Source organism: Thunnus thynnus, chromosome 10 (assembly GCF_963924715.1).
Source record: "Thunnus thynnus chromosome 10, fThuThy2.1, whole genome shotgun sequence".
Lineage (NCBI taxonomy): Eukaryota > Metazoa > Chordata > Actinopteri > Scombriformes > Scombridae > Thunnus > Thunnus thynnus.
Genome location: NC_089526.1, coordinates 25942634 through 25967611, shown reverse-complemented (window position 1 = coordinate 25967611; position 24978 = coordinate 25942634). Strand labels below are relative to the sequence as shown.

Below are 24978 nucleotides of genomic sequence, written 5' to 3'. Positions count from 1 at the left end.
CATATTTTTATTGTTTTTGTAAATGCTATATTTTCTACCACCATTCTATGCCCTCATGATCCTGTAGTTCTATGATTATTACATTTCCACTCATGTTCTATTGTTGAATATATAGGACATGTCGAGTGTCTACTTCTACATTATTTATTCCCTTTTCTCTTTAGTACGATGACCCAATTTCACTTAAAGGAGTTTTAGAGCAGTAGCAGGGTTAAGGAGCAATGTTTTGTTTGTTCTTGTGCACAGTCATGAGGACGCACATGCACAAGCATATGGGTGACACACTCCTGCCGATGTTGCACAGGAGCTGGTAACATGGCAAGAAATGCAGCAATGCAGCAGCAAAAGCAGTGAAGAAGAATACTGCTAGCAAGTAAACATGGATGTAAACAATGCAGGTTCAAAATCAGCTCTATAAATGTTTTATGAGGAAGGAAATGCATTTGATACATTTGACCTCAAGGATACACAGAATGTGTTTTGATGTGTGACACTGAATGTAAACAGAAGCTGTGTTTGTTTACACGAAATCTTCACAGGACAACTTTCATTTTCTCCTTAAAGAGGTATTCCAGCCATTTACTATTGTACTTCCACAAAGTTGGGAGGCTTGCAAAAGACAGATTTGAAAAAGAATGGTTGAAATCACTGCAGGATAGGCTGAGATATCACAATTTTTAGTCCCAAGTATGGTGCAATTTCAAAAAATGCTAGATTTCCCATAATGCAATCAAATGGTAGATTTGGTTGACTTCCCCCTCCTGGTAAATACACTCAGTTTTCAAACCCCAAACTGCATTTGTAACGCAGGCTTTCTGTTGCAAATTTGTAGTCTCCTGACGACATAATCAGGGTTATTATCCCAGACTCCAGAGCCACAGGAGTCATTATGCAACTGATTTCACAGGCTGAGAAGTACTCCCCATGACAAGTAAACTGAACTTCATGTGTAAAGCCAGTACAGTGCCCCTTTAAAATCTTATTGTATCTCAGATATTTTATAAAGTGTCCAACTGAATCACAAAAAACAATGCTAATTTGTCTTTTCTTTTCTTTTTTTTTCTTTTTTTTTTTACATTTCATTTTTTTAATGGATATCTTCCACTAGATGGGGCTATTTTATATTGAAGACATGCTTTTATTACTTTTTAAATTCAGCTGTGTTGAGAATCTATTGTTGATAGCTTAATGTGCATTTGAGTGTTCAGGCCCTGCTGAATGACTGTTTGCTGCAGTCTGCAACACTAATTCCCTCTGTCTGTGTTCAGTGGGAAGTCATCAGTGGAAATAATGAGAACACTGTACCAGCCTATTTGATTTAGCAGAGTCACACAGGTTAATCTCTGTGGTTTGAAACACCAGTTGCATATACAGGTCCAACATTTGGGGATGCATAATCACATTTGGAGTATCTCCCTCCTGTCAGCTCCACACAGACAGTTGTTTTTTGTCTGTTTTGTTGCACATCGGAGCAGCAGTTTATACGGGGTGTCTTTCAGCAGATGCTATTTTGCAAATTGTCTCGTAACCCTGAATTGAATCAGGCATATAGTATTGCACATTTTCTGTCAAAAAGATAAAGCAGGTCAGTTTTAAGTATTAATGTATTGCTTCATCAGATAAAGCCAGAAATTAAAAGGCTGTTATCATTTATTGAGGCTTGAGAGAGTTCTGGCTTAGAAAAACTCAAAGTAATAAAATCATTTGATTACTTTCATCTGTCACTGTAACTGGTGGGGACAACAAAGTGAGAGGTCACAGAACAACTTCAGGCAACCTTGAATTAATGTGTGTGTGCGTGTGTGTGTGTGCGAGAGTTAGCCTAAATTATATTACATTGGCCTTTATTGGTCTTTAAACAGGCTGAATGCTATTTGAGAGTCATGTCCACCACATATAGAAATGCATTCAGTGGAAACTAAATCCATTTATTTAGTTTTCTAAATAAAAAGTAAAATCCTTACATTTTTGGGCGAACTTTTATGGTTATTCTGGGTATCAGCATAACACATCCTTTACATCCAAACTATACCGCCATAGCTATCAGATCCCCTGTGAGATGAAAGTCTTTGTATGAATGATTTGTATTTCTTGCCATGCCTGACAGTGGTTGTGGCTTTGTTCTGCGTTTGAGATGTTATCTCAGCTTTTTCCCCCTTCTACATGATTAAACTTAAAAAGGAGTAACCAGGCGATGTTTAATATCCATCAGGTTTCTTGGAGGTCATTAGGCAAATGTTGATGAGATGAGATAAGGTGCAACTGCTTATAAACACCCCTAAGTGCCCTTTGGTTGGAAGTACCTTTTGACCTTCATTATCAGTAATCCTGAACATTCAGAATGAATTTATATCAGTATTAGAGACATGTCAGAATGAGAGATGTCTCATGTTTAAGGTTAAGGTACTGAAATCGCTTACATGAATACTGAGGTCGCCGCCTCAATTAATTTACCAATCCTACACTTCCTGTCACCACTTCACGCTTGGCCAGTGTCCCAGCTGCTTGTTGGTGTTACACTGAGTTTGTTTTGCACAGAAACATCTGAACAAATTCTTACCTTCATTAATTGTTGTGTAACGTTGTTCTGAAATTAAAGCTGCTATAATCAATATTTTTGGATTAACAGTGGATGATGTGACGATGCTTAATGGAAAAGGGGTCACTGGTAGTGACAAACTCACAGAGAATTTCCACCGAACTCTGCAGCTCCCCACTATAGAGCATTTTAGGGTCTTTCAGCTCATTGTTTTGGTTTTGTAGCTCACACAACTTTATTCTTTTGGCTCATTCTCGCTGCTCTCATCAGAGCTGTTCCTAAATGCAGTAGGTGGCTTGCCTTGTTACACTCCATTTGGTGGAGTGGGTGGATTCAAAGGTCTGGACCCAGGCAAGTAGGCGGCTGTTCTCAGTGGAAAAGTTTTAAAAACCAACTGCACTCTACCTGCCCAGCACCAAAAAGCAGACAGACGACATCAGCAACTAGCTGGCTGACATCAGCTAGTTGCTAATCTAACATCAGCAGCTACAGAGTCAGATGATTCCCTCAGGAGTTTTTGGAGAACAAATCAGGGCTAAAAGATGAGTGAATATTGGACTTATCACCAGGTGGACTCAAACATAATTTCAAATGAATGCCAGTTTTGTTCCTTGTCTTCTAAATGTGTAAAAGCTGTTTGCTAACACATTCATCATAGCAACCAATATAAGGGTATGTCTCAATGTTGTGTTTACAGCTGATTGTGTTGCCCCCACGTATCATATCAAATAATGTACGATTAATATTTTTCTTCAGTCACTCACAATCTGATCTCCAGTGAGTTAAGCTGAAATTATAGTTTCCATGTCCGAGAGTTAGCAAGGGTCCGCTAGGGTCCGCGTGACGTAAATTTCGTCAACAGAGGGTGTACATGTAGGCTCCATGCTGACATCTGGGTACCTACAATTTGTTGTGTCTGCATGGACCTGTCCGCACCAGTTGGCACGGTCACAATGCTGTGTTCCTGTAGACAGCGATCTACTGCGCATGTGTGAAATGCGTCCTCCAATCGGACCCCAGAAACTAGTATAAACAGAACAACTACCCATCCGTAGTGCCTGCATCTGTCCGTGTACGCGTCCCCTCGGGAGTATAAATGAAGCTTTAGCATTATGTATTTAGGCCAAGCTAACATTACCAATAACTACCAGAGCTGAATGTAGCAGTGTTTTAAATTGTATTATTGTATTAGCACACATGAGACTAGTAATCTCCAGTGTTCTGCAAAAGTATCTGTTTTTTCTCCATGCATCACAGGCAGTGTATTGTATGATCTTACCCTGATTATTCCAGCTATATGATGTAAGCATTGCAGATCCAAGACGATTACTCAGATGAACAGCTGCCAATGCAATTAAAAAGCGTAATGAAACAGCCATTTCCAAGAACGTAAAGCCAGAGGACAATGTATTGATTAGAAAAGAGTTTTAGGCCTAAGTGTGTATGAGAGTAATTGTATAGCTTTTAATCTTACAGTTTCAGAAATGATGTTACCCAACAGTAATTTGCCAAACAACACTGAAGTATTTATGAAGATGATGAAGTTAAATTAATTAAGACTTTCCAAGGAATTTTCGCTTAATGGTAAGTGACAATATGTTTACCCATATAGATCTTGATTACATATAAATTGCTAAAGTTAAGTTGTAAGTTTTTGTCTATTAGGTGACTTTCCTTGCTAGATAGAGACATAAACACAAGTGAGCTTTGGAGAATGTTAATTAACATCATCTACTCAGGCCTTTACTTCCTGGCATCTGTAAGGCCCATTTGTGGTTCAGTTCATGTAAACAAACCAGCAAACAGCATAAGACGCATTGGATACATATAGCCATAAGATCTTCAAACTACATCTAAATTAACCTTTTAGTTAAGAATTGCAGGAAATCCATCTTTCCACTGTATACATGAGGAATTACATTCCAGACAAATACATATGAGAGCAAGACACTTGGATTTATTTCCAGCAGGTGATCAAGCAGAACATCCAGCATTACATAAAAACATGACATTATAAGGATGTGTCCGTTTTAGGCCTTTAACTCACCATCTGTCCTTATCTGCAACTGGTGAAAACAAACACCCTCTGATTCTTGTGCAGTTTTGTCTCCAATCAATAACTAAGGGTATCATGATTTCTAGCTTTGAGTGAAGGACATATGACCCCATATGTCTGCTGAGCGTTAAGCACACATTTCCCTCAACACAGATACATAGACGACAAACATCTCCCCCTTCCCCTGAGTTACACTGATGGATAAACCATGCTTTTTTAGGCCCATTACCTTAGCTGAGGCCTGGCTATTTCCATGACAACAAGTTACTGTATCTCTGTCCAGATCTGTCCAGGCTCTAAGCTAATGGGTTATTATTATATGACTGACGATGTTGGGTAATTTTCTCTGCCTTGGGCTGATCTCCCTGGTAAGCAATCAGATTGTTGATTCTGCCTGCACCCTCTCTACCCCCAACCTCTATCCCCCCCCCCCCCCAACTCCCACAAAGCCCCAACCTCATCAGCTGCAAGCACTATCTGCAGCTCTGAGTCAGGATGAATTGGACCCAGTCCTCCTAGATACATTATCATAGGTGATTTGATTTCTCTGGTCACCGCTGCATCATTGTATTACAGCATCAAATCTAATCATCTTTAAGCAAGGACTGTTATAGCAATTGTCATGTGACAACCTATGGCTGTAAAAAATATCACAGGACTCAAACTGACACTGAAGCTGTTTTTTTAATCATTTGACATAGCATTTCCTTCACAGGATGAATTGTAGTAACTAAGTATCTAGCATCAGCGTCTGGTCAAAATTTTAATTCATCCAATACTTTGGTTTATAACCAAATAACAAAATCATTGACTTTCCCCTTGGTCTCGGTTGCACTCTCTGCTAATTAAATTATTTTATTTTTTAAAAGCTAAGATGGTGAACTGCTAAACAATGTCCTTATGACATTGTTTGTGACAGTCTCATATAAAACATCTTAGATCATGGTGAGTCAGACTAAACAAATAAAAGCTTAAAAAGTTATCACAGCAAAGTAAAATTAAATCAACTTAAATCTAAGTCTAATTATGAAAAAGAAAGGATAAAGCATAAAGGAAAGAACAACATTATAAGTTGTATCTAGCATTTTGTCTTCCCCAATAACGTCACAAACAGCATCATTATGGAAATTACAGCACCATACAGATGGATCATCTTTTCCCACATCAAAATCATAAAGTTTATACAGGTAGTATTTGCTGCAGAGCTACTGTAGTGGCTTACAATAAATTGCTCAGGGTCTGTTATTGTGTAATTCTCTGTATATGATGGAAAACAGTCTAACGCAATGCTTGCGCAATGGCTGCAATTTCCTGCTTTCAAAGCAAGGTATTTTTAGGGCCAACATAAAATACAATATCTTTGTTTAAATTTAATTAAAGCATATAAATGGACAGACTTTGTCCTGCTCTATTGGAAGATTTGAGTTTTGGCCAGCAGAGATCTCCATTAGGCTATTATATAAATCATTTTATTTTGTATGGGAATTGAGGTCACCTCTCTGAGGTCTGCTCTCAGTCAGACTTCACTTTCAAAGTCATGGAAGCTTTTTGCAGTTTTGCTTTGGTGCTTTATTTCTAGCAAGAGGGGATGAAGGTAACAGAACTGGAAGAACTGAGTATTCTTTCATCAGAAAACAGAAACAGCAAATTTGATTCTATGGCTCACAGAAACTGTGAGATAGCTTCTTATGGAATTCATGAGGGGAAGAAGGTGTTGAAATTATTTATGTTCATATCAGCAGGAAGAATACTGAAAAAGAAAAAGGAAGAAAAAGAAGACCCAGTGGATATTTATTGAAGTGACAAAATATAACACTACAGAAGCAGAGAGAACCCTTGATCCAATCTTTAAGTCTCTGTTGTCCAAACTACCTCTTATTGTACAAATTGAATTCCTACTGAGAGCACTTGTGTACCATATTTGCTGATATTATCAGTGGCCAATATATATTTAATTTCATATCACCTAACTCCAGGGCTGATGCAATTTATAAAAGAAAAAAAAACACAATTTGTTTAATTGATGCAAAAGTTAAGGAAGGATTAATATTTCTGACCAGACATTATTGATTCCAGTAGATGTAATTTTGAAGTCCTTAAAATGAAGTTTTTATTAGAAAACTTAAGTCATCGTGAAAAAAGGTAATTTTAAATGGAGCAATCAGAATAATAAGATGATCGATTATTAGATATATAATAACATTGTCCAAATAATATGTTGTCATTCATCAATCATGAATCAGACTGATAGAAATTTCATTCAACTAAACTGCTTTGAAACACTGAATTGGACACATTGAATAAATAAGAATTTTCACCATAGTACTTTGATGAATACCATAATGTCAATATCATTGAGTACATTTTTTTTTAATTCCCACATTATTTCTGCACACGTAACACAAATGACAAATAAAAAGTGTAACATAAAAAGGGCAAAATGCTGCAGAAAATGTAAGTGTGTTCACTTCAGCTGAAAGATAGTGCTGTAGTCTATAAATCTCATATTGCTGAGCTCCATGTAAATGTGTTGGTAAAGGGCAATGATATGAGAATCTTTTTGAACCTACAAGAACTTGCTGGTAGGATTGGAGTTTGAACCCTGGTGTGAACCCCTTTTGGTTAGTTGTAGCTCTTGGAGTTTTAAACTGTGAGTTGCAGCAGGTGCAATGGTGGAAGTATTCAGATCCTTCATTTAAATAAAAGCAGCAATAGGCCTCTTTCGCAGCAGACATTTTGACTTGTCATAGCGGGAAAAGCACGGGTGTTACTGATGACATTAATGATGTTGCTGTTGCATTCAAGTGTCCCACTCAAAATGTTACTTTAATAAAGGTGTACTTTAAGTACAGATGCACTTTAAGTATTCAAAGCTCATAATATTGACATATCATCATAATATTGGATTTTTATTACTGATGCACTAACATGTAAGCAGTATTTTAACAGTGAGTCTGACAGTGCACCTCCAATTAATTAAGGGCCAAAGCACCAGAAATGTAGGCCACTTTTAGATTTTAACATTGTTAAAGACAAATATTTCTATGTAGTTAGTTTTGGAACTAATGATAGGGACAGCTGGATAAATCAAGCCAGTCTCTTCAATCTGTGTACAGATAACACGACTTCACATAAATTGTGTGCAGTGCATACGCCAAAGTCCAATTTTGCGTGCAAGTGATACACCAATCCTTCCCAGAGTAGTGACATCAATATAATGCCACTTTCTTGTATTTTTTAAGTTGATTTTTGGTTTACTAGGAGGAGGCGGGTTAGGTGGTTGGCTAGATAGTTTGTTGGCAAAAGCAGCAGGGGAGCACTGTTCCTGACCAACAACATCTTAAATGTCACTTTGGGCATTGTAAGATTTTTTGCGTCATATTGGGACATTTTTACTGCATTTTACTGTTTGAACCCAAACCAGGATTTTTCCCTAACCCTAACCAAGTGGTTTTTGTGCCTAAACCTAACAGCATTAAATGAGATTCGAAAAGGTGAAAAATGTGGTGTTAAATTGCATGCAATTTGAAAGTGGAAAGTCCTGCTATTTGTACGCAGATTGTGAGACTAGGTTGATAAATAAATAAGACAACCCCCCTCTTCCTCAACAACTACTGTTGGTGCCCTTGAGCAAGGCACTAATGGGCCTACCTATACTGGCCCGATGTATGAACAGCTGCCTAATGAAAGTACAACAGAGTGGTAGTGGCAATGGACTTGAGCATATCTTCTCAGAGTGAGCAAATCCTACAGTAGTTAGGGTCATTTTCCATGTCTACTGTAGATCCTACCGTTTTCCAAAATCATATGCCACTATAGTCGCGCGTGAATTTAACCCCCCCTCCGTACAATGAACCGCGACATACTAACCACGCATAGGCGTGCACCAACGTGCCTTTTGAGCCCACATTTCTTGGCGGACTAATGCTGCATTCCGCCCCACCCCTTACAAACAACATCATCACCACTGTACCTAAATCAGGAAGCACCGAGACACGTTTTTTTTTCTTTTTCTTTTTTTTTATTCGAAGACACTTGTGATTACAACAACGACGAACCATAAAGGGGAAAAAGGCGTTATTGTTGATGTTGTTGCCGACCACCGTCGACCACTGCTGAGAGAAGACTGACAGCTGGTTACATCCAGTACAAGGCTCAGCTGTGGATGCATTTGACACAGACTAACCGGAGAAGGGTATGTTATGTGCACAGTCGAACTGGTGAAATTGACCAAAACCAAACAAACATACGGCGACAAAGCCAGTGTAAAGACAGTTACACACATGTGGTGGTTATATATACTATGTCTGTGTAGTTTGTTTTTTTCTTCTGCGGTTTACGTGGTGTAACGATAATAAACATATGTTATCCACGTCGACTTGTTTACAGTGCGTAACAGCCGTTTCGAAACCTGCCGGGAAAATATGCTCGGAATGTAATTTTCATGCTTATACGAGTCTGCCAAACTCGGTGTAACCATAAGTAGTAAGTTAAGTAATGTTTAATAAGCAGCACGGCCACTAGTGTCACTAATTTGTCATGTGCTTTGACAGTGTCTCCCCCCTCCCCACCCTACCCCCACCCCCACTACCACTACTACAACCACCACCTCCCTCCCTGCTGCTTTCTGTCTTGTTGAACCAATCACAGCTGACGTTGTTTGCAATTTAACGCTTCTTTGCTTCGTACCAATGAAACCCTCAGTGAAGAATGAGACTCATGAGCTGCAGTCAAACCCTAGGTAGTTCTCTGTAATTCGGCATAGATTAAACACACCAAACAGAGTTTAAATCCAGTAAAATTCAGACATTTATAACAGGTCCACGCTATTTCCTGCTGAAAACCCCAGTGTGTTTTGGTTGAAGCGGCGCGAAGGATTACGGGGGGAGGCAGTCATTTAGTTTAAATTAAATGACTTGTGCGGGTTGGTAGGTGGATTGAGTGTATGCCGAATTTGTCAGAAGGTCCTAATGATTAGTTTAAGCATCAAATCATGTTACACGAGGCGTGTCAATATGCACCAACGTGTGTTGCCTTTAAATTGAATGATTCCTAAAGGGGATTTGTGCACATACTCCAGGGCAGTATGCTTTTCGAAGTGCTTTGGTTAAATGTTGTTTATTAAAATGTATTAAGTATTCAAATACATTTAGTTAATTTGCATGATATTGGGACTTAGAGTAAACACTCTTGACTTTGACCACATAAATTACAGACAAAAATCTGTTGCTAAGTGACATTTAAATGGTTAATGCACTTAAAATTCACCTCACATACAACTGTATTAACTTAATCTTGGTATTAGAGACACATAGTTATCAGTGCTGTTACAGTTTTTCATATATATAATTGGTCAGCAGTAAAACAAGTGTTTAGTGTTTGCACTCTTTTTAAAACTGTCTCCTAAAAATCAGTACAGTGGCTCGGTGTTGCGCCTGGCATCACACGTAGATGTAGAGGATCACTGTAAGGTGTGATTTCTCACAATCTTTGGTCTAAATTTTCATCCTGGCCAGTGGATGGACTGGTACGCAGTAAAGCCTGGAGGAAATTAAATCTTACATCACCATGCATCCTAAGCAAGGCCTGGTCAGCAGCGAGCTCCACTTGTTACTCAACTTACCATAAAAACAGTGAAGGTCTGTGACAGAAACCATACAGGCTCTATTGGCCTGTTTACCACTGCGCTGTGATGGTAAGAATTGCCAAGATATAACAGCAGCAAAAGACACTGAGCTTTAGGCTGTATACGTCTGTCAGTAATGACTGTGACATGCTCACTTACTGGCGCTCCTATGCACAGTCTATAAATAAAGTACTCACACATGAGTGGCTGCTTATGTCTGATCTGCTCTCATTTATTAAAGCCTGCAGCCCAGAATGTCCTCTAGCCAGGGAACATTCAGCAAGGAAATCTGGCTCTGTTTGATACAAATTACATGTAGGTTTAATCCTCACCTTTTCCTTTAGTTGATGAAGACAAAACATGAAGCAAATCATGTTAGTTGAAACACTGAGGGATCTCATTTTCAAATCATCATATCAGTTATATTATGATACCTGAATATCTCACTGTCACAGTCACAACATTGTCAGATAACAGGATTTCATTTTTGAAACACAACGGTGCTGCTGTTATGGAAATCTTTCTGGTGTCACCCTAATGTATTTTGTGGAATCTTAAGGATTTCTAACTAGATAGAAAAAAAAACAAAAAACATATTGACATATGCGAAGCAAGATGCCAGCAGTTGTAGCTTAACCCTCACATAGTTTCAGGAGAAAGCTCTGTTTGGCTGCGACTACCTGGACTGGGAAGGCCGCAGGAATGCATTCCTTTGCATTTCATACCGTGGGATTTGCCTCAGCTCAGCCAGGAGAGAAAATGCCAAGAGGTTTGCTCAGCCGTCACGTGGCATTCCTTTGTCTTTATACGCACTTATACCAGTTGGCCTCAAGTGAAATTTTGCACAGTTAACTGAAATATTTGCTGTTTGCTGTTACCAAACTATGTTAAGTTCTTCATCCTGTTCCTTAAATGTGTGACTGCAAATGCACTACACACACGCCCACACTACATCTGTGTTCTGCAGGTGATGCATTGTGGTTAGTCAACTTCTGTCCTCAAAGACTCACAAACTTCCTCTCTTCTCTTACTTCCCGTCTTGTCTGCGCCTGTTCTTGGTAGACAGGTTGAGTCACATTACCTGCTGTGTGAACACCCCCTGTGCAACAGCATGATAGTTTTGTTAGTTTTTGCCCAAGGCGTGGTGCTGCCAATCAGCTCTGGGTGCTACTCTGACAGCATATCTTGTTATCTGCAGTGGCGTCGCAGCCTGCAATGTGTCGGGTCCTCATAGCGATTACAGCAGATGGTTAGGGTTGAATATGTTGCCTCCAGACTCGATTTGAGAGGTTGTAGCTCGGATTATTAGATGGCAAACCCCCAGGTGGCAGCGGTTGTGTATCTCCATTGAAGAGCATTGAGCTTATGCTTCATGCCCTAGGCTGTATCACAAGGACACCCCAGGGAGTGACGGGAGGTGCCCTTGCATAGCAAAACAAAACAAATACGTGCTTGTTTTAACAAAGCAATAGCTATATACAGCATTGGACCCTGGGGAGTTTTTTTTTTTCTGTTCTCAGAAATTTAAAAAGTCCCCACACACATACACACACACACCTGTCTCCACCCCATGTTATCCTCTTGCTAAACAGCATCAGAGAGCGTCAGTAAGGAAGAGATGGAGAGTGTCATAGTAGTAGTCCAATATTTCAGTCCAAGAAAAGAACCAGGTTAAGTCACTGAACTCTGAGACCAATTATCTTAAGTTAAGAGAACAGAAAGCAGCAGCCCTGATGTTCCAGACAGGCAGCCGAAGCCCACAGGCAAACCCCGCTTCACTCAGTGGTGGATCTGCTGTGCTGCGGCCACGGCTGACTGGTCCTGAGCTGACAAAACTCAGCTCGCTGACTACTCATCTAGCTTGCTCCCACATGTAAGTGTCCTCACTTACTCACAGTGTTGAGCTCAGACTAAACTGACATTGTTACCCAGCCTAGGGGTGGGTAACACATCATCGTAATGATGATGTAATAATGGCAGTGATGAATGTAAATGCAGGGATTTATCCCTCAGTTAAGATTTTGTTAAATGGTAATGTTTACATGTTAAACAGTACCATTTACCATAAAATTCCATCTATCCTGTTTTGCTCAGAAATACGTCACAATAGAATGGAAGTTAGATACTCTTGAAACGCTGTAAAGTAATACTAACAGTAATAGTGACAGTCTCAGATTACTACCACAACTAAAGTAAATGTTTTGTAATCATTTAGTAATCTCATGGATATCCCACTGCTGAGTCTGAGCCTGTGTGTGTGAGCTCTCCATCACTCTCAGAATCTGTTGCAACATCGCAACAGACTGCAATGACTGCAGCACACATTTGCGTATCACCATTTTTGTAGTAAATCTGGCCCTCGGTCTTGTTCAAACATGACAGCCATTTTTTGCGAAAACCAAAACTAACACAGGCTGTATGTCAGGCTTCCTGCAGTGTGCACTCATCACTGTACAAGCAGATGCCCTCCCTCAGGGACAGATGTTGACCTCTGACCTCAAATCTTTTGCCAAGAGTATAGATAGCACTTCCACTAGCAGATAGGCAGCGTGTAACTCTATTACTCTATTGCTGTTTCTCATATCATCACTCCCTCCTGTTCCACCCCGCCTACCCATACACACACACACACGCACGCACACGCACACACTCATGCTCCATATTTATTATGTAATTGACTCTCACGGTAGAGCATAACACAGTGCAGTTACTAAGGGCAGCTGGAGGGTTAAAAGGAACTGTTGTCTCATGTGCACAAGGACAAACTTAAAGCGAAACAAAGGCACCAGGCAACTGCAGACAGACACCCACGTGTTTCAGCCACTTACAGCTTTAGTGGTGGACTGAGAAATGGGCTTGTCAGCATGTTGTGCAGTGTTATGCCACGGAGGCTTCTTATCAAATTAAATATGCAACAGTGGCTATTGTTGAATAGATAAGTTTTCACATGCTGATCATACTATAAGCAAGTCTTCATGTTAGTATTATTTCCTTCATGGGTTCATAAATGGTCACTTTTCAGTGATACAGTTCTGGGTGAAATGCCTGTCATATAAGTTTAAACAGTCATATTGAAAGGCTTTACTGTGTATATCATTAGAAAATTTGTTGTTTCATCATCTTGGGTTTGTGTGTGTGTGTGTCAATCTCAACAAACTCATTCATCCCTTCTTCTTCTTAATGTTAATAAGGGGACATTAGACCTAAATACTGAATTTAAACTCCAGGGGAAACTTTTGTTACTTGCACGGAAATGTATATTGCTTAAATGGATTGAGTTAATATGTGGTGCAATGAAATACTCAGGATTCTTCCCCCAGAAAGGCTGCCTGCAGTCCCGAGTAGCAGTGAAAGTAAATTTAGCCAAATATGGAGTTTTCTTTTTAAATCATGTACCACAGGCGATTGGAAATATTCTGCTTGCAGGATTAACTAACTGCACATCAAATTTTCCTTTATATGTGTCAGATTCTTCATTATATGTGAAAGAAATAGAAGGATTTCTTGTAGAGGTGATTGACTTTTTCTTTGTGTTGTTACTCTCACTCTTTACTACCTAATTACTGTCTTTTTTTATCTTTTTGCATTAGGGTGATTTATTGTCTTGCATGGGAATGGCATCTGTTTTTGTCGCAGAGCATTTACTGGGCATGTTATTTGTAATTATTTGTGGTGTTGTAGATCTTGTCTGGGTTGATGGGATTGGGATGATGGGGCAGGTGTTGTCAATATATTTTTGTTTTGTCTTATACGTATGGTGTTAGTGGGTTCATTATGGAAATAATAAAACATAAACACAGAGTAATGGAGGACGTAGAGATGGCTGCACAGAATGCTTTTATACCTTTTGTTTGCACTCGACTAGTGAAGAGAGCTATTATCTGTTTGTCCTCACAGTGATTGAGTGGAGAGTGCAAGACAAGCCACAGATATATAGCATGGACACTGAATGTAAATACAACAGCTGCAGCAGGGCGGGCACTAGTCAACCTGATAATATGCATCATACCTACTTCAGTGTAACGTTTCACTCATTTTGGTGGCAGATTTATTCATAAGTAATCATAATTCATGTTTTTTTTCTTGGTTTTTTTTTGTTTATTACTTGTCTTGTAGGGCTGCACCAATTATTTTAATTGTCGATTAATCTGCCGCTTATTTTCTCGATTAATAGATTAGATGTTTGGTCTGTAAAATGTCAGAAAATAGTGAAACATGTCGATCACTGATCTCAAAGCCTAAGGTGACGTCTTCAAATGTCTTAAATCAAAGAATCTGAACTTTTTTTTTTCTTAAAAAATGATTCCAAACAATTAATCAATTATCAAAATAGTTGGTGATTAATTTGATAGTTGACAACTAATTGCAGCTCTAATCTCTTGCAGTTTTTGCAACAGTGCTGTTTAGTTGCATTACGACTGGTAGGCTGCTACAGTTGATACATGTTATCAAGTAATGTTAGCAGCAAACAATGTTAGTATATAAATTGATCTACCGAGCTGCATCTTAATAGGCACTAATTAAAAGTAATAGTTCAATATGTTGAGATATTGGCTGGTTGGCTTTTTTTAAGCATGGAGCTAGAATTGGGATTTGCGCTTTTTAGCATAACGTCTGGAAGCAAGAGGAAACAATTAGCCTGACTCACGCCAAAAATACACCCAACAACATTTCTAAAGCCCACTTACTATCACAATGTGTCAACTCACACAAACAATAACAATGTAAAAATTTATGGTTTTACAGTCATGTGTCGTAACTTTTTCATGGCGAACCACTTCTGTACTTCTGTTTAGCATGTCAGCTGGTTGCCTGGCAACTCAGGAAGTCACTGCACCGCCAGCTTTAATTAGCCTATTTCTTGGTGAACATCAAGAAATATTTACAGCACATAACTCCCCATAAAACAGCAAATTTACATGACTATTTTTGTACACCTTTTTTTGCACACCTTCTATTAATAAAGTCATTCAGCACAGAAAAACAGTCGTCATGACTGTGGTCAAAACTGTTGTTTATATAGCCACTGGTCATAGCAACTGGTTAAAAATGTTTCCTCTTAGTTTCAGGAAAGTCTACTTTTCTTTAGTCAGTTCAGTTTTTTAAGTCCAAAACCATTTCTTTTTGGAATGCTTAGCCAGGAACAAAATACCACACCATGGCTATGATCCTAAATATATTCCAAAAGTTAACTGATTAAAATTACTGAATTTATCCAACAACTTCCTCCCACAGTTAGCTGCAGGCAGTAGAATTTTAAAGAGGAGTGATGTTTCTCCAAGGGCAGGTACATTATTTTTGGAGTTTTTGAGGTTTGTAAATCATTCTGTAGCTTCACATTAGTGTTCCATATGTATTCAAATCCAACAATTCAAAGTATGTATGTTTTAGCATCAAAACGCTATTTTCCCAAGCCCTTCTAAAAACCTTTTCCCACCTGACGTAGGTTTCTGCATGATGACATGGCTACATATAAACTGATAGAAACCCCCTTAGCCCGCCCAGCCAGCAGCCACAGAGACAGTCTGAGCACTCACTGCTGCTGCTGCTCTGTCACTGCTCTCTGCTAACGGCTGAGTGGGCATTGCCATTTGAAAAACCCAGTAAGGAACGCAGGTGGAGTTGTTCTTTAGCACAGTGCTCCTTAGGCCTGAATTGACTGACCTGCTAAATTTATGTACAGAGTCTGATTCCTTGACTTTCTTACAGGGAAATGGAACTTCTATTACCCATATCTATTCTAATTTGCCAATTGTTTGTTTACATTCATCATTTTTGTAATTCCTTGCACTATGTTTTTTTCTACTTCCTCAGAAAGGGTTCTGGTAGGAATTTTCTACATTTCTCTTCTCTGTTGCACCGAGCCAGCGGGAGCTTACAAAAAACTAAAATAAAAGCAACAGAGAGCATCTTGTGTACTGGTGCGACAACCTCTTGTATGATGGATTTCTTCCTGTATGACTCTTAAATAAAGACCGCGAAAGAAGCTGTTTAAACTACCAGAAACTGTATGAAAGCAGCCTATATGTGAACTTCATAATAACAAATTCAAGAAAATGACTGGCCGCAGTGTCTTTCTGCTTAATCTTCAGTGTGTAAAGGGTTTTGGTGACCCCCATTATAGCGGGTGCACTGACCTCAGACCCCCTATAATCCCAAAAGAACTAAATCTCGCTACCATGAAGTTATATTCCCAAGAGATTCCTTGTTTTACTTTTGGTTAATGCCTGTCCCTTTGTTGGAAAATTGGACTTGAATGCTTGTACTGTACCGGGTGAGAACATTGAGTGAAACATTGATGTACTAACATGCTGTACAGAAAGGGGAAAAAAATGCACCGCATCGTTTACTTGGCTCTTCACATCCATCTTTCTGTGAGTCATAGTCATATAAAAGTCAGTTTCACACTCGCTGACCCTTTGTTTGAGGAAGTATCCCTGAAACAGAGCAAATCTTAGTAGTGTGAAATCCATTTGCACAGTATTGTTTTGGCTGTGTCCATAATTGTCTCTCCAAAATGACAAACATACTTACCGCGGGTTGATAAAGGAAGCCTCATAATCCTGAATGCTATTATTTCCATAACGATTGTTTCCAAGAGTTTTATTACTTTGGTTGTTGCTGGGTAATCCATTCTCCCTTTTGCAAGCATTATAAAAAAACTCATCCGATCCTGACAGTGAGATTTATTTTGCTGCAAGGTAATATCCCTTTCATCCTTATGAGCCTACAATCAGTGAAATAAATAGCTGTACCGTGTCTATTTTCACTGTCAAAAAGGAGGATTGTCTTTTTATTAGTTGATAAAATGTTACCCCAACCAAATTTTCCTAACAGTCAGCCTGGAAAAAAAGATTTTCATTACATCTACAATTCCGCAGCTATTGCAGATCTCCCTTTCCTACAAAAATATAAAAGCACTGAGTATCCCCTCTCAAATGACTGTCTCTTTTTGATGGTTGCTGTTTCATCATTCGAGTGACTGGCTCCGAAAACACAAGATCAGGCAAACGTAATTCATTATGTGCGGCAAACAGAAGACATATGGTAGGAGGTTTGTTTAAATGTCAACATACAGGTTTTTTCTCTTTTTTTTTCAAAGTAATGAGACCCAATCCTTATCCGTGTTGAAGCCATGTTAAAACATTAGTGGCTCATGTGAATGAGGATTGCAAAACGCCTCAGGTAATGGACAGCTCAGACAGATAGATAATTGCTCACATGTACTGCAGACTCTGGTTGGAGTGGTAATGGATTCTTCGAGGTGCTGGCCTGTATGTAGCTGCCCTGTAATAAGCTTTTCCATCCTAATGATTTATTTAAAAGGTAAACTGAAATGATGAGACATCCCTGGCAATTAACAGCAACTTATATGGTGAAATTGGGAACTGCATGTTCTTTAACACCTTCCTATCACTTTCTAAATTACAGCACGCTGTGTGAGGGGAAAAATAAATGCCAGGCAACCATGTGTGTTTTTTTTTCTTAGTTAAAAAGTGGTGCTGCTGAGTTGTTATTGCAGGCTTGTATCCCCCCCCCCCCCCCTTCTGCCTCTCTCACTCTGTTATGCAACAGTCTTTTCTTGCAAGTCCTTGCAGGATCTTTGATTGTGTAACATTTGAGAGTGAAACTGGCTGTAAAGCCTCACTTTCAGTTACACAGAATCCTTACAACGTTTCTCCATGTCCATCAAACATTTGGGTTGTTGGTGAATATCGCTGCGATAAACTGAATACATAGCTTTAGGCGATATAATTGTGGCCCTTTGTTTAATCAGCAGTGAGTTTCAGTTTATTTATGTAGCTGCTTATTTGTGCTCTGGTTTGGCTTCACCCCAAGCACACCTCAGGTATGAATCAGCCCATTCTCTCAAGTTCACAAATGCTGGTTAAACAAAGCTTAAAGTTATACAGACATACTTCTCTATAGAGCTAAGCGATCATGTTTTATTGATTTATTAGATCAGTACTAGCTTTAGTAGCTTTTAAACTGTGTCACAAATCTCATGGCTGACAGTGTAATGGAGGTCCAGTGGAAAATTAGCAGCGTGCAGATGAGTTTGTTCTTCATTATTCCGGCATACTAACAATATTTTAGTTGTCGGTGTTTTCTCGGAAACTGGAAATATGTAATGTGATTCATTGGATTCAGAAAACGGATATCCAACCACTGATGGCACAGCCTCTCCTTTATCTTTGTAATATGCCAACAGGATCAAAAAAGGATTACTGGACTTGTGCAGAGTCACTGCTTAAACCAGACTTGTTCTTTTACCTTTTTATGTCTGGAACTGTGTGAGTTTGGTTGTTTTTATTTAAGCTGCTTAAAGCCCCTTGGAGCAATTGTCGGAACTGAGAACTAAGTCTAGCAACTAGGATCTAAGCTAAAACAAAATGTAAAAGAAAAGGCTTGTTTAAAACTACAGTAAAACCTCAACATTTTTATATTAGTGTGTAAAGCGAGACGGGTCTTTCCCATCAAGCAATGAACCCACAGAGAATAATCACCTGACTCTGAAGTTGCCCCCAGCTCTAGTGAGCGTTTCAGCATTTTTAGCTCATCTTTAGCTCATTGTTTTAGTTTTACAGCCCAACAACTTTACTGTTTTTGTTCACTCTCAGCACTATCATTAACTCTGTTTCCTGCCGCAGCTGGCATCTGTTTTCAGTAAAAAAAAAAAAAAAGCTCTGTACAGTACCTTAGCTGCACTGTACATTAGGTGCCCAGCACCAAACAGACAGAGCTAGCAGCTAGCTACTGAACATTGGAGCATTTAGCTGTTAAAGAGCTGAATATGTACACCAAGGAAAGAAGAAACAAGACTCCAAATGAAAGCTAATGTTGCTCTGTGTCTGCTGGATGTGTAAAAGGCAATTGTTTGCTACTGTAATACATGATGACCTTTTACGGTGATAATATGTAACAATATGTTGTAGTAATAGGCTGCTCTGTTGCCAACAAGTCATCAAAAAAATCTGTTAATATTGCTTTAAAGTTATCTGGATTATGCTCAGGGCTGTTAAATTTCCCTTTTAGCAAACTTATTTTCAGATACAGCTGCTTCTCTCCTTAGAGAGGCATCAGCACAATGTTATGATGAGGCAGATTTTCAGAAGAGAAACTCACTTTTGTTTTGTGAGTATTTTCAGTGCATGGGAAAGTTTCTAATTGTTAAGGATGGTCTTTTAGTGTGTTCTTTGTTGTTCTTTGCAAATTCTATTCATTTGGATGAAGGGCTGTTTACTTTGAGCCACACTACTATGGTATAATACTTTAGTGTAAAACTGCTGTTCATGGTAAACACTGCTCCCTGTGCTCCCTGTTCAGAAAACAATGGATGTAACAACACCTCTCAATAGTTAATCTTGATACACCGTGGGCGCATGGGAGGCTCGGGGTTAGATTTAATTAACCTGACTTGACTGTTTCATAAGGCAAATTATGTGTTTAATATTGTGTGTGAACTAGAATGTGCAGTAATGATTATGTCAGGACTTTATTATTTTTTACCATATTTGTTCAAAGACTTAATTAACATATTTTGAATCGTTTGGACTGATTGACCTGTGATTAAGGAATGTGAAAGGCTCCCTGTGATTAAATTCGGAATAATAAAGCTGCAATCTTGCATTAATTAAGATAATTTATTTTAATTGTTGGCTTTCGCAAGAGAGCTGGCTATTGTTAGAAGCCTGTGTCACATCAGTGCTGACCATCAACAGGCTATCAACAAACCTTGTTACTAAACATGTCTTAGGATAAACTGTGTAGTGTAGCAGGAACTTTCTTGACAGAGGATACTATCAAGTAGTATCCATGTAGTGTTATAAAAATGAAGAGAGGCCAGAAAAGGAAATAGTCAAGGTGTGGACAATCATGAAAGTCTTTTGATGGCACAAAAATGCTCCTAAAAGCCAAAAATGTTTGCTGTGATTATTTGAAAGTAAAGGAAAATAGTCCTTAAGTGGAAAGACGATTTTTCTTTGAGTGGTGGGTGCAGGCTGAGATTTTGATTCATGCAATATTCATAACTTGTGTTTGATAAACAGGCGTTTTCTCACTTACACCTTCAAGTATATAAATAAATGGCAGTTTTTACTCACTTAAGTTGGAATCATTGATTACTTGCTTTCATATCAGGATAAAAATTCTTGGTTGGTTGGGTTTATGTTGTTTGTGAGCTGTGAGCGCACACGCGCACACACACACACACACACACAAACACACACACACACCACAGATTTCTCCTTACTTGACAGACATTTCTTACAATCTCTAGATGGAGAGAACTAAGGCTTCCTTTACTTCTTCCCTTTAGGGGAATTTACTTTTCAGGACATGTTGTTGCTTTGCAGAGACTTGACAGAACACCTGTTCACTGGAGTCAGTCAGTTTTCTGTAGTTCTTTCTGCAGGTATCGCAGCAGCATTTGAGTTTCACGTACACTGTTGTCAGAAGCACAGATATTCACAAATCTGTAATTTAGCAGCACTTTGTATGTCGAATTAACACTTTTTTGTTTTACTTACAACCCACAACCAGTCCCATTTAAGTTAGATAGCAGAGCTCCAGATTGTGGTTAGGATAAGACTAGTTTGCAGCTCTGCAAAATGATATGTTGGTGGTAAAAAAAGGTGCGTCATCAGCTGTGGAGAACTTTATCAGATTCAAAGATCATGACACTAATGAAGTATGTACTAATCACTTGCTGGCTGTGTTTTATAGCAGTGGCAAAACAGACCATTGGTACAAAATATTCTAATGAATGGATGAAGGCACAGAAGACTACAAGACATACAGGGAAGAGTGAAGGCTAACACGTTTTTGCTTTTAAAAATAGGGATAATATCAACCTGTTCTGTACCTTAGTGGTCTGATAGTATAACATTTACCATGTTCACCATCTGTGAGAGCGCCTTTAGACTGTGCGACAGCGACAATCGTGTAAGTTTATTTCATGTTACACTGTGCGAGAGGGCTCCTATAAAGTTTTGGTTGCAATTTGAGGCTGTCAGATTGTACAATGAATGTCTGGTGAATCATAGAGCTACAGTGTAAATAGAAAAAGGTATATGAAAGCAGAGGCTTGTAATCAGCTTGCGTCATCCATCCGTTTTGAAAATACAGCAGTCACCCAAACTTCTTTTTCCTTATTCCTCGATCATTTTGGTTTGTGTGGACCATGGATGTATTAAAGAGAATTAATGTGTTTTCTCCCTAAACTATATTCAAAAACAGTACTTACAAAATGTTATGGTGGCCAGTGTATTCTGCATCATTTCATGTCATATTCTGATTGGTTGTTTGGTAGATGTGGGTCATAGCAGCAGTCACACTGAAAATTTGGTCCAAATTGTTGACTGTCTTTGGTGGCCAAAGCTCCAAATCTGCTGACAGTGGACATGTGTTACAGTGTGATCGAGGACCTCCATTTTGGATTGACATCCAAAGACTTCATTACACCTCTCTCACGATTGTCAACTTTTGTCACAGTTTAAAGGGGCTTTTATTCTAGTGTGTTAGCTTGAAAACAAACTTAAGTGCAGCTGTGGCTGATGAGATCACATTAGTATTACAAGTATACAGTAATGAACCAAAGTATCAGAAAAAAATAAAAATTTAACCTGATGATGGTGCTATATGAAAAGTCAGGTGATCACTATAGTTACAATTCATCTCAAGGGGGAAATGAATATCAGTACAAAATGTCAAGGCAATCCATACAATAGCAAAAAAACATTAATGTGAATCTCATTAGAGCTGCAACAATTAGTCAGTTAATTGATTCGTTGTCAACTATTAAATTAATCACCAACTATTTTGATAATCAATTAATTGTTTGGAATCATTCTTTAAGAAAAAAGTGTCCAAATTCTCTCATTCCAGCTTCTCAAATGTGAATATTTTCCATTTTCTTCAGTTTTCTATGACAGTAAATTGTATATCTTTGGGTTGTGGACTGATGGTCGGGACATAACAAGACATTTGAGGATTTCATCTTGGGCTTTGGGAAACAGTGATTGACATGTTTCACCGTTTTCTGACATTTTATAGACCAAACAACTAATCGAGAATTAATCGAGACAATAATCAACAGATTAATCAATAATAAAAAAATAGGCTAATTGTTAGTTGCAGCCCTAAACCTCATGCTGGCACTAGAGGAAAAGTTGGGATCACCAAAGTCAGTAGGATTCATCGTCTGGGAACCATGAATGTCTGTACAAAATTTTTGCCAATCCATCCAGTAGATATGGACTTGCATGGCTAAAAATAAAGAAGACTAAATACAAAATACCAAATAAGGAATTAAATATATTTTGTCAACAAAATTGACATGTTCAAGAATGACACTCTTGATCCTGATTGTTGATATATTCATGTTTCTCCATGCTGTCATTGCCAGAAAATAAACATGGAAATATGCCAGTCTTTTTATCCCTGGGTGTGATGATACAATTTCACACACAGGCTGAGAGCTAGCCCTTCTTGCTTAGATAAGGAGGAGTGAGTATGTAATCTTCACATATTATGGTGTTTACCGTCTTCTCCTGGTGTTAACTCATTCTCTTTTTTGTCTTACAGTCTCTGTCAGCAGCATGGGCCAGCATCTAGGAAAGAGGGAGTTACCCACAGACAGCAAGGTAAGAGTTTGGGTTGTTCCACTTTTATATAAAGGCATAATAGTATCTTCAAAGTGTGAGTTTGTGTAAGTATTTTGTTGAATGTGACCTGAGAATGAAGCATGTGTTGGAGAATTTCTTTCAACCTTATCAATGTAAAAATAGTCCTTTATCACTCAGACTTTGGATCCTGTTGTAGACAAGCTGTCAGGCTCCTTCAGTCAGACTGATTTATTACCTTCACTGAGCTTCAGTCAAACTGTTACAGTATGCGCATCTCAAATCTCTTTTTTATTCAGCGCTTAAACAGTGCAGAATAAAATAGTCCGACCTTATGTAACACAGAGATGAAAAATACCAAATTGATCAGAGATGGTGTATTTCATCTCTAAGAGTATGCACAGAATGTTTTTTATGTTCACAAGTGATTTGATTTATTTCTCAGCCGCCTCCGTGTTCTTGGTTACAAGCACTTACTCTCACCTCAAGCACTTGGATCACAAATCACGGTTTAGTGGTAATCACACTGCCATAGGCATCACTTTATACTCATTTCTCAAATGTATTGAGAAGCAGTAATCTATGAATAATGCATTTGTTGTGCAGAGTAGAGAAGTGAAGAGGTGGGGATGACTTTGCAAATGTTGGATTGATGGCTTTGCCTTCAAGCTGTTGTTTTTAGGTTAATATTGATCCATTATTTTGACGTAAAGGTTAAATTACTGGAGCACATCATTTACACTGCAAATTAAAAAAAAACGTCCTGCACTCTTTTTCAAAGATTGGTTAATTCAGTATTCTACATCTCAGTCTTTTGCACAGTGTAGCAAATGAAGACTTTGGACATGCAGGACTGAGAGCAAATTTGGGGTTGCCAGCTTTTTTCTAGTGTTTCTGCATTGATCAATTGCAAAAAATTTTGAGATAATATTTTGTGCACCTTATTTGAAACAATTGATTTGCTACAACCGTCAGCATCCCACTCTTAATTAAGTTGTGTTGCCATGGCAATATCTAATGCATGATGAGTTTCCATGGCTCTTCTGTGTTGCCCTATAATAACCCCTTGAAGCCTTGCTGCAACAGTGCTCCATGAGAGAGCCCATTTGAACCTGAGAGAGTAAATAGATGATTGTGTGCATCAAGGCTGACACTAAACCCTCTCTATGTCCACGTCTCATTTAACCATTAGCTTTGGCCCAGCTATCACCAGGACTCTGTTCAGCTACAGTAGCTTCCACCCTCAAAGTTCTACAGCATCAAAAAACTGTCACGCTACCCAAATTCCATCTAGAAACAGTTTTTCTATGAGAAGTGCAGAAATGGTAGGTTGTGAGTTTGAAATTCATGGTTATATTTCTGCAGACTTGCATCTTGTATTATTGTTGAGTGAGATCTTAATGCTTAAAACAGTAAACTGGATTAACGTGTGTAACAGGGAGCCATTATGCTGGCTGATGGGTTATGCTTGCTGCAGTTACAGGACTTTGTTTAGTCAGCAGGTGGGCAGATCCGTAGGGATGGGTACCCTTCAATGATTATTGCACTTGATAGAATCAGGATGGATCAGTGAGTTTAGACACTGAGGTGGGAAAATAAATCCTTTAAAAAGAAAGTATGATTACATATGACATAAGTCTTAAGGTCTAGTGCAAATTAAGGTAGTCTCTTCTTCTGTAGCCCTCATAACAAACCGAGTCATCAAGCACCTCGCAATAGGCATTTTAATTTGGCTGGGAAGCAAGGTGCTCTGCTGTCCTCCAGGTTTAGTACTTGACAGAAATGATTTGCCTCTAATAGTCCTGTAATTAAATAGAGCAAACGTGTTTGAGAGATTTTTTTGGCTCATCTTTCAGCTCTGCAAGTGCATACATTAAAGGCCAAGACACTGGTCCTGTATGCCAGGTGTGAGAGGATCAGACTTAAACTGGGACAGTAATGTAATTTAATGACATCATGTAATTAACCCCAGCCTTGCTTAAGTCCTTTTGTCACAGCTTTTCAAAATTACAGCAGATATAATGAGTTTGGGCCATTACAGGTGCTGTAATGGCCCAATGGTGCTGTAAAGCTGCGATCAGATTTGAAGAGATTGTGAGCTTGGTTATAGTAGACCTAACCCATACTGTGAGCA

The 24978-nt window shown here is 38.8% G+C and overlaps 1 protein-coding gene across 1 annotated transcript in view; it reads left to right on the top strand.

The window, feature by feature from the left end:
* The first annotated feature begins 8452 nt into the window (after positions 1 to 8452).
* LOC137191844 (myelin basic protein-like) overlaps positions 8453 to 24978 on the top strand; it is a 65697-nt gene continuing 49171 nt past the window's right edge. The window contains 2 exon segments of the mRNA XM_067602280.1: positions 8453 to 8790; positions 22807 to 22865. Coding sequence (XP_067458381.1) covers positions 22821 to 22865 — 45 coding nt within the window. The 5' untranslated portion in view covers positions 8453 to 8790; positions 22807 to 22820.